This window comes from Phoenix dactylifera, chromosome 7 (assembly GCF_051530095.1).
Source record: "Phoenix dactylifera cultivar Ajwa chromosome 7, Ajwa_hap1_PhDact_Kaust_v1.1, whole genome shotgun sequence".
Taxonomy (NCBI): domain Eukaryota; kingdom Viridiplantae; phylum Streptophyta; class Magnoliopsida; order Arecales; family Arecaceae; genus Phoenix; species Phoenix dactylifera.
In genome coordinates, this window is record NC_143196.1 from 2,409,603 (window position 1) to 2,420,741 (window position 11,139).

At 37.2% G+C, this 11,139-nt stretch overlaps 1 protein-coding gene across 3 annotated transcripts; it reads right to left on the minus strand.

The window, feature by feature from the left end:
• Positions 1-2,528: 2,528 nt before the first annotated feature.
• Positions 2,529-11,139, minus strand: LOC103707567 (SNF1-related protein kinase regulatory subunit beta-2-like). 3 transcript variants are annotated; one of them, XM_008792102.6, is made up of 5 exons: positions 10,887-11,130; positions 10,541-10,800; positions 5,180-5,358; positions 4,896-5,058; positions 2,529-3,210 (listed from the first exon to the last, which is right to left on the minus strand). In XM_008792102.6, the coding sequence occupies exons 2-5, from the start codon at positions 10,709-10,711 to the stop codon at positions 2,887-2,889; spliced, it is 837 nt and encodes a 278-aa protein (XP_008790324.2). In that variant the 5' UTR covers positions 10,712-10,800; positions 10,887-11,130; the 3' UTR covers positions 2,529-2,886. The 3 variants fall into 3 exon arrangements, with proteins under 3 accessions (XP_008790324.2, XP_089780280.1, XP_089780281.1); XM_089924154.1 differs by having other exon boundaries at positions 10,541-11,139; XM_089924155.1 differs by lacking the exon at positions 2,529-3,210 and adding an exon at positions 4,366-4,693 and having other exon boundaries at positions 10,541-11,137.

Here is an 11,139-nt window from a genome sequence, read left to right on the forward strand (position 1 = left end):
TTGCACGGCCGCTAAAAATTTGGCATGTTTTCAGATTATAGGAATTTCCTACAACTGGGATTAACTCCTGGCAATTCAAAGTGGCAACAGGATACACACGGAAGCAATTAAGATGGTGTAATAGTATTGTAACGCTATGACCTATCTAGGTTGCTCCTAGGCCTCAACTCTTATAAATTTAACCAATTATGTCATGCATGTAATTTCAAAGTACTAGAATTTCTAGTTCTCTAAATTTACTCATGCAGTTCAAAACATTATGGATTGTCACAAGAGAGAAGAGTGCTTGTTCTTCTCTTTAAGAAGAAACAGTTGAAGCACACCACATTAGAATTCCAAGAGAAGAACACTTGGAAGGCAACGCCAACAATGTTCAAATCCAGAACCTTCTTTTACATGGAGGGTGCAGGAGATAACATTATGAACACGTTTGACACCATAATCGAGTAATACTTGGCAATGAGGATCTCCACAGGGAAAAGCTGAAATATGATACAGAAACGCGCGAGAGTTCCTCCATGCCTGTAATCATGCAAAAGAGTAGATACGAAGAATTGAAGAAATAATCTTCTTACTTCCCAATAGAAACAAGATAATTCCCTCAATCAATCAGAATTCGTAAGCCCTCTCTAGTCTTCGTCCCTTGCAAAGCCTTCTCGAGTCTTGGCTTCCAATGTGGCTCTGTTGCTTATAAAGTAGTGTTTGTGGAGTTGGTGAAGAGTCACCATTCCAAATTAAAGAAAGGCTTGGAGTGATATCGGAAGCAATCTATATCAATTTGAGACATTGCCGACGCTTTTTAATGGATATACCGACGCTTATAAGTGTCGGTAATTTTATTCCCGACGCTTTTTAAAGCATCACAAAAGCGTCGACTATGTAGGTATTGAAAATCAAATTAGGCGTCGTAAATTCTTCTTTTAACGATGCTTTAAAGCACCGTAAGAGTTTATTTTTTAAAAAAATATTTAATATAAATTTAAAACTATGTTTACATTTTTCAAACACAAAACACAACAAAAGTCATATTGTCACAATCAAACAGAGTTTCGAACTATTTGTATTATCAAATATGATCAAATTTATGTTGTTAATTTACATTACAATATGCTTCGAGAAATATAAAAAAATATACATATAAAACTCCTAAATAAATAGTCTAAAAGCGATCAGGGGTCGATGGCATTATCATCATCATCATCTCTACGAGTAAAAGAAGTATTAGGAACCTACAAGAAAAAGATAGAAACTTTAAAGTTAAAATATGAAAATCATTAAGCTCATATAAAAATACATGATAATTATGCAAAATATTCAAATAGATGTAGTTATTTATCCAAAGAGGGACAAATCTATGCAAAATAGATGCAATCTGATCAAGTTGAGCCCTCAAAGATTATATCTTTGTTTAATAACTCTGTCTCATCTTCTCCATCTCTGTATAATAGCTCTGTATCCCTTAATAATTGAAGTAGCATAGTGAAAGACTTGCTAGATCATTCATTCAAATATTTCAAATGGAATAAATGCACAAGAAAAAAAATCTTTGAAAAATTTTTACAACTCAAATGTAGTTCTTGATCATAATCTTTCACCTCTTGTGTTATCTTGTGCAAAATAGTCACAATTTATAAGAAACACAACTATGACAAAAGAGAAACTGTTTGTTACTCTTTGAATATAGAAATACATAAAAACCTATACAGCTCTAAGTTTAAGGGGCCTCTCAAACAACCATCAATTGGATCGCCATCCTTCAAGGTATCTTCATTTGTCTTCAGAATTTTCGTTGATTAAGATCTTATTTACATATATTAATTGGTTACGTAAAGAGGATATCAAACTTTCTAGTCAGCGCTCGTGGAGTTAGCGAGGCAAATCGATGATTGGAGAGGCTAATGAATCAAAGGCAAAATAACATTTTAAGGAACCAGAGCATGCCGTGTGAGTTGGACCAGAAAAGGAAGGAGAGTCATTATAATATGAAGTACATGAAGAATCTCTATACAGCCAACTTCACAACCAAATCTAATGGCACCCTGGGTAGGTCGTAGGTGAGTAGGCTGGAGGGAGGAAACCTCTAAGGCAGCTTCTTTCCTCGCTAAAAAGTTCTAAAAGGTGCAAGGACACCATTAATGGCTTAGACTACGATCTGAAATCAAAGCCTCGACTGTTGACTGTAGTTTTAACTAAGAAACCTGTCAATTAAGGTTCGGCAGTTCCATTAAGGTCCTTCCAATCTATCATTTCTATTGTGAATAACATTCCAGCGGTGGTAGTAGTAATAATAAGAATAATAAAATTGTTTTAACAATAATAAAATACTTGTGCCAACTTTTATATATCAAATTATTTTCTGTTTTCATGTTGATAAGAATCATAAAATTGTTTTAATGATTATTGCTCTTAATGTTAGAGGATATGAAAGATATCAACATGAAAATAGAAAATAATTTGATATATAAAAGTTGGCACAAGAATTTTTGGTAGTCCATTAGAAAGCTAGAATATAAACATCTGGAAAATCCTGCCTACAATCTTTTTATGCATCATCTCATCACTTAAAAATTTTCGTAGTGTTCAGACATGAGGTTTTCATTTCTTTTTTCAACTTTTCAATTTACAAGCAACTTGTCACATAACTCAAAGCCAATGCTCATGAAAGTGAAACTTGAAGAATATTCTACTCCAAACATTTAACCAACATCACTATAATTATCTGATGTTTGATCTCTGCCTTGAGTAGAGATATCAGCCTTGTTTATATTTCTTTCTTTTCTCCACTGTAGTTGGAAGTCTTTGGCATAATTCATTATGCTTATATGAGCACACTCTACATCAATCTCTCCCAAGTCCTTACATCTATGCGATCCACTCTATCAGTAATTACCGCTGCAAGGACTTGTAGAGCACCACAGTGACGTACTTAGACAGAAACCTGCGTGTTGCACCAAGTGCCACCATGGGTTGACCACTCCTCCCTTTCTGAATGTAAAGGTGATTCAGCACTACATGCGGAGGTCTCGACAGAGAGGAGGGGCTCTCTATGTCGGCTGGTGCATTCAGAAGGGTAAGGTGCAGCTGTGGAGGGACAATTGGTGGTTCTTTGGCAAAATCCTCTGAACCAAGTGGCCAGTTGTTATAACTTGAGTCAGGTGACTGAGGTGGCTCAAAACCAGCAATACTTTCTATGTCCTCAGCGACAAATTCCTGCACCACAAGTTTGCAGTTTCTATGTAACTTCTGATGATGAAATCTTAACTTCTGTAACAGAAAGTGATGAGATATTGTTTAACAACGTTGTCATAGAGAAGAAAAGATGTTACTTTATATAACTAAAATATGCAATATATGATGCATGTTGTATGGAGATGGATCAACTACTGTGCAGAGCTTCAAAGTTGATCGAGAATGGTAACATTTATCAAATCTATTGCCGGTTGTCCACAAAGGTGAGTAGTTGGTTCATAAGCAAAGTTTCAATGTTGTCTAAACAAAATTTCAGCAAACCAAAAGAAATAACATTTAATAGAATAAAACTGCATAGATGCATTGGAGCATCATATAACATTTACCTCTTTCATATCCCCATTTCATCTCAAGCCCCCATGGCTCAAGCATCCCTAGCCAATGCATCTACAATAAAGGAGTGACCTATAGAACAATGGCTCATCTGACTAAAAAATGTTCAACTCATCCAGCCAAATAAGTAGGAACTTTTATTTTTTTTTTGTGCTAACAAAGTGCAGCGACATGGAAAGAATACAGATTAGTTTACTGTATACTCGATAACAAGCATAACAACATGGTGGCCTCAATGCTCTATCAATGAAAGGCCTGCTCGGAAGCTGAAAGTGAAGAGATGGATCAGTTAATCCTTTGTAATCTTATTTAGATTTCTCCTGGTTCTGAAGGACCTTCAGAGAATAAATGACCCTGAAAGGGAGACCTTAGTTGATGGACTTGATGCTATGGCTTATACCATAACAGTTTATATTGACTAGCTTGTTTCAAGTTATGAACAGATATTTGAGCTACGCTCTATCGAGGGATTGAGAGATTTTTATTTATTGTGATCAGAATAGTGGTGACAGTATCAATCTTGATGTGGCTGGTTAAAGGATACTTGATCTTAATCAATAATTGTTTAACATGTTTTGAGATCAGCAAATCTGATGTTGCAGTCCACATATATAATCTGCAGATTCTGTATTACACTCCAATAACTACTCGAGCAAAGGAGGACAAGGAATTAGCAAAAAACACAAAATAGGTCATGTTTGATCCATACATTTACATCTATTAGGTCAAGCAAAATCTTCGCTATTTGTGAAGAATGAAGTACGAAGTCTACTACAGGTGGCATTACCAAGAAAGAATATCATTTCTCCTGAACCAATTAAACCTTTTTCAGTTTTCAGTCCAAGAAAGCAACTATCAAGAGGAGCATATTGCACCCAAGCTAATTCCATGGGAGAATTGCTTGGAAAAAAGACAACAGAAACACAATACTACATCGGAGGTTCCGTATGAGTGATGATGAAAACCTCTCTCTCTCATACACACGCACGCTCGCGCATGCATGTGCACACACAGATTTATCGAAAGGATTACAAGAGTCATGTTGGAACCTGTCCCTTTGTAAGACAGCAAGCATAACCCAGAGACATATCAGTGACATGCATAAACCCACCTGCACATGCGTTAAAGAGAGACTGGTTGATATGCGAGAATATGGCTAGGATTCTATATTCCATAAAATTCATTTTAACAGCATAAAATCAGAATAAAATACACTAAAGTAATGGATAGCAGCATGGTGTAATATATATGATGGAGCACCTTAACAAGGTCAATTAAGAAGAATTGATAAAATACTAGGCTAAAGTAGTTACCTTCAAGTCTAAGATGTTATAAGCATTCCCTATATCATCATGCATCCAGGGAATGTCAGGTGCATACCTCCATTCTCCATCAACGATGAATCTGTACTGGTAGAAACCTGATGGAAGTACTTTCATGATCGTGAAGTCCTTGCCCGACTTTTGCAATGGTTTCCTGCAATAGCAAAATCCATCCGTACATGAGTTGCTTTGTCCCTTAAAACATCTACATATTTTGAAATAAAGAACAGTTGATGTTGCATATATAAGACAAAACTGTCTCTAGGCCCTGATACTTTGTCTTCCAGTTATCCCAGGATCCTTCCACAAAGACTTCCTTGCCACCATGGCTCCAGGTTATCATTGTTGGAATTCCTTGGTCATAGATGACATTCTCGTACTCGGTTAAACCTTGCATCCATGAATCACTTGCTGAATGCATCTCTTCAAGTCTCTGCAGTGGAACCGCGGGGTTCTGGGAAAATCAAAGCGACAACATAACTTTTTTTGTAGATTTTAGAACATGAGGAGGCTTTGTTAGAGCCAGAATAAGTGATTCTGGTAGCAGATTGGAAAAAAAGATGTCTACAATTAATATCTAGTTCAAGCAAGAACAATGGCAATACATCTAAATTGATGAACCTACTCGGTTAGTAGTTTCTTGATAAATGACAGAGCAAAAAGCTACTTTTCAGTGAAGCTACATGATGTGATTTATCCTGGAAAGTGAAGATACAGCTTGTGCTGTTATACTGATGACAAAAGGCTAAACAAGACCTAGATCACATGAAGATATTACATCCCTCTTCCTCCGAAGGGTGGTATATTGTCACCAAGTCACTTGTAACAAAGAGAGCGCCTATCCTATAACACTATAAAAATGTCAAAGTCCTTGATGTATTTAATAATTTGCCCCGTCATGAAAAAGACCTATCTCATAATAATGTAAAAGTACCTTTTCCTGCTGAATCTAAATGTATCCTTTAAAAATATGAACACATCTGGGACCAGAAAAAATGTCAAAGACTTCAATGTCGCATTTCTGCTTTCACTACAGCTGGGCTCTCCTCAGAACCCAACACAAATAGGAACTGCCACTTCAATGAGCAGAAACAGAAAAGCTTCACTGTATGCATTGAGAGTTCCATAGTCCACACATCCAAGATAGGTCCCCAAGTCTTGTAAATATAGAAACAAAAATTTGGTTTAATCGTCCATTCATCAAAAGAAAAAATATCTTGTTCACAGTAGGCCTGAGGAAGAACCCACAAAATTTTCAAATGTAACAAACCAAATAAAGATTAGAAGCACTGGATATTCATAATATAGCAAATAGAGGAAGTTAAAGAAATGGAACAAGTACCACTCAAAATTAAAAGAAAAAAAGGAAAGAAATGAGAAAAAATTCTGGCTGAAGTACAGCAGATATGAAATTAAAATGAATGTTTTAATATGCTTGCCATGCCTCCTAGTCTCAGTATACTACTAAGTATACAAATAAATCCTTCAAAAATATACCAACAATTCATTAACTATGTTTTCCTCCTTAACAAAATGGACAAAAAGTGCCTAAATAAAGGGGAACAACAGCTTGAACACTACATAAAACCCAAAAACAAGGGGAAGAAAAAGAACAATAGAAAAACATTGCATAGCAAGGAGATATACGCTGTGATATAACATGACAGAAGCACGACTTCCCCAAAAAAATAAAAACAGAAAAATAGTAATGTAAATTTTGAGCGCAAAATAAAGATATTATAAGCAACATGCAGTTTTTATAAGTAGCACTAATTATTACACTGCAAAAGGATAAAAACAACATAATGGACTAAACCCCTAATCAAGAAAGGAGCACATAAGAGAGATATGCATTCACTTGGAGGGCACTGAAATAGAAGTCTCACTCTCAGTCACAAGATCCACTTCCCACAACCACAGGCACATATTACATCGCCAACAAGAAACCTTGCCATAGTAAGAAGCCTTCTACTGAAGGTGCAGTAACCTTTGTTATGACCTCCATTTCGTAGCATGTAGGATCACAGCAAACGTTGCTTTAACCATCAACATATTTGATGAAACTATGACATAGGAAACCTCTAGTAACGGGACATTGATGTGAACCAACTCTTCAGAGACAAAAAGACATCTAGTAAAGGACAGTGAAGAGGCATACAGCAAATTATCTGGCCTGTAAAGACACGCAGTCACCTTGTCCATCTTCTCATGGCAAAAAAATTGTCAGAGGTCAGAATCGTTTTCCTACATAAGTATCCAAATATATGTGTAAAGCTTCCTGGGAACCTTAATATACCAAACAAGCTTATTACAAATCTGACTACCCACTCCTATTAAACTTGTTTTCCAAATTTCTCATTTCACTATCAAGAAATTGTAGGTAGAGTACTTTATCAAAAGAACTATCCACCTAAGAAAAATGTATTAGGAGATACAGTGCCATTTTCAACATATATCCTTAGGAAACCTAATTAACAAATAATCCATAAAAGCAAATTAGAACTTCTTATACAACTTCATACCATAGGGCATAACTGCTACGGATGAAGGTGAATTTGACCAGGTACCCAAAATTAACCAAAAAGCACTCATTCTCCTGTGACACATTTATAATCAGCATGTCCTATGATTAATTAAGGATGAATTTTACCATAATTAATTTAATTAACAAGTCATATCTCATTTATAAGGTGACCCTGTACTAGTAAGAGAAGGCCTGGTGGTTAAAGTTGAGATTAAGGATACAGATGTCATCACAAACATTCTCAAATATGCAAAGCACATCTTAGGACATAGGTTATAAGCATTTAAGACAAATTATAATTAATTATGAAAACCACAAGTAAGATAGATTTATAGGTCTTGGTATTTAAGGTAAAATGAAGAACCAGTTATGTTATCACTGAGTTGCAAAAACAGATGCATTAAACATAACAAGATGCTGAATGCCTCATGAAGATGGGGAAAAAATCATTTGGAGACTTTTGCATACAGGACAAAGTGAAACTTTACGGCTGGAAAGGCATTTATCAATCAAGTAAAAGTATGATAACCTCAAACAACCAAATCATGCTTCATAACTATGAAAACAGAAATCCATGATCGAGATTAGCAATCTTAATATTTAGCTCTTCCATATAACCAGAAGATTACAACAATGAACAATGCAATGTGGTTTGGGTTTATGTTTCATGTAAGTGTCTGAACAGGTCTCGGTTTGTTCGTACTGGATTGGGTCTCTCGGTCAAGTCGTCCTTTCATTTCATCAATGAAATGTGGGGTGGGTATCGCCCACCATTTTGCTCAGGAAAAAAGGTAGTGCAAACCTCTAAATGCACATCCACCTGAAGTTGTGCAACTTGAAAAATATTTAGAAGAAATTGTATTTGGGAAATAAAAAATATGGACCCACCCAACCAGAACTAGGCATCAAAAAGGCACAAATTTACACACCAGTTTTAAAGAAATGCATCAATATAAACAGGCTTAAGGCTCCACGGTGTAAGAGACTATCATCAGAACATTAGGCATTCTATTAAATGAAAGTAATGCAAGTGATGAAAACAAAGTTGTATAGTTCTTTACTTCTTATAGTATTAGAATCAAAGTTGGCGGAACTGTTCCGAACCGTCCGGTTCAGGACGTCTCGAGCCGTACCAGCGGTTTACCAGGATGGTACAGGCAAAGAATCCGAAACGCCGCATTAGAGGAGGAGAAGAAGAAGGAAAGAGAAGAAAAGAGAGAGGGAGCGGGGGAGGGAGAGAGAGTGAGAGAGAGGGAGGCCGGCGGAGGCCACGACTAAACCCCTGTAGAACGAAATAGAGATCTCGCCGTAAAAAAATTTGCGATTTTTAAGTGAAGTCGCTCTGCCATAAAAAAATCATGATTTTTAAATGAAGTCGAACTTCACTTAAAAATCGCGAAATTTTTTACGGTCGGACCCTGTTTCGTTCTACAGAGGTTCGGCCACGGCCTCCGCCACGCGCACCAGCGCCGGCCTCCCCCACCCGTACCAGCGCCGGCCCTCCATCAGCCTCTGCCACCCTCCGCCGGCCTCCCTCCCTCTCTCCGCCTTCTCTCTCTTTTTTTCTCTCTCATTCTCCCTCTCCCCCGTCTCTTCTACTGTGTCGCTACGAGCCCGGCACGGCCCAGCACGGGCCCGTACCAACTCGTCCCATCGGGCAATCGGTATGGTGCCCGATACCGGTTCCGTCGATGCTAATTAGAACTAAATCAAATAGTCAAGAGATCAGAATGGGATCAGATATATGAATGGATTTCCTAAATCAGAATCTTATTATAGAAACAAGCTAAAATAATCTCTTCCTTACAGAAAGAGGAAAAAGAATGTTCGGATAAGTCTATCTCCATCCTTCTAAAGAGGCAAAATGGCCAAATTGAATCTGGACCTACTCTAAAAAATTTATGAGACTAACAGATCATATATTTGAAACTTTAAGAGAGGGAAAGATAGGGGTGGGGAGAGGGAGAGAGATCATTTTCTGCTTTCACAACCCTACTCTTTGAATGATCTAATATATTTTTTTCATCTTTGTCATCTATGTTCTTTGAGTTTCTATAATGTGTACATAGATCTGAATGATACACATTAGTTGAATCTAGATTATCAAAGTTTTGTTTCCAAATACCAGATTCATTCAACTATCCTATCAATATCCTCTTGAAACTACAGGAATCGAATGGAACCAACGTTAAGAAGCCCAGACACAACTAACTGGCCTAAGGAGGTTCGCCATACCATGACGTACCGCCCCATACTAGGCGCACCATATTATACCATACTGAACCGAGACTCAATACACTAAACTGACCTCATACCGAACATACCGACACTATGCCAGTATGGTACTGGTACAAATTTCAGTACCAATGAACCCTGGAAGATATACTTATTCCACTAAAATAGACATCTCATATCCCAATCCCTGAAATCACTTCAGCACAAATACTCATTTAAAACTGCACCAACCCAAATTTTAAACAAAATACCAACTCTCAAATCACTTCTTAGAAGACTGACACAAACCTAGTAAAAACTAGCATAAGTAAAAAAACTGGGAAACACTAATGCACAGCCAACCAATAATATCATTTATGTCAACATGTAACACCATGTTCATGAGAAAATAAAAAGAAACAGAATTCTAGATAGTAAATGTAAGAAAATTTCCAAATTGAAAAAGCAATATTACTTGATACAAAACAGAATTCTAGATAGTAGATGGGGGACAAACAACAGCCCGTTAATTCAAATATATTGAAACTATGGAAAGAATTAACTAAAAACCAGGTAACAATCAACTATAGGGAAAAAAAGGATTCACGAGAACTTACAAGCAAATTCTACTGAGAAAAAATAATATCCAGAACATATATGTAGGTGGCATTTTCTAAAATCATAGAGAGGAAAACTTGAAAAGAAAAAAAATCACACCATGGATTAACACACACACACATCTCTTTCAGTTCATAACTATTAACTAACATTCATCAACATAGAAGATAGCCACAAAAGAGCAAGTAATACATAAGGAATGTGAGTTCTTTTCTTTCCTTCTTTTCCAAGAGATGAAATTGAGAGAAAGGAAGAGAGAAACGGAGGTATGAGAAATGACCTGAGGAGTGAAGAGCAGAGGAGACCTTGCTGCACGTCTGGGGCTCTGTGGAGGGCTCTGCCCCATCAAATCTTCTGACTTTCCTCGAGACTGAGAGCTAAGAGCCTGCCCCTCCCCCTCCTGCTGCCGCCCCTCCTCCTCTCCTTCCCGGATACTACTAACATTACCCATTTGGAAGACAGATTTTCTGATCTAAAGATCAAATTTTGATGATCAAAACCTCCTCTTTCCCTCAATATCACCTTATTCCCATATAGAACCTTAAGCAAAAAATCAATCCATAAGCTAAAAACCAAAGATAAAAGTGACTGAAAGGCTAAAAAACACTGCTTGGAATGAAGACTACTTCTCGCAAAATCTGGACTCTGGAATGGATTCCATTTTTTATCAATAGGAAAATCGAAATCGAAAGAGAGAGAGAGGATTCCAACACCTCCCTCCGTCTCCAGCTGCCCCTCAAAAGAGAGAAGGCTATAGAAAAGTTTGGAGAAAGAGGAGGGGTGGGGTAGCGGACGCTGGACCGGAACAGGGAAAACAGGCAGCCATATGTCTCTAGAAACAGAGCAAGAAAGGATAGCCCACGTCCACCCCCGAAAGAA

Bases quoted from the DNA above. Each gene is read 5' to 3' on its own strand.
- LOC103707567 (XM_089924154.1), bottom strand. From the start codon at position 10,711: ATGGGTAATGTTAGTAGTATCCGGGAAGGAGAGGAGGAGGGGCGGCAG. The intron at 5,359-10,540 runs GTCATTTCTCAT...TGATTTTCCCAG, and splicing joins CTCTGCTCTTCACTCCTCAG to AACCCCGCGGTTCCACTGCA. The intron at 5,059-5,179 runs GTATCAGGGCCT...TTGCTATTGCAG, and splicing joins TGGGATAACTGGAAGACAAA to GAAACCATTGCAAAAGTCGG.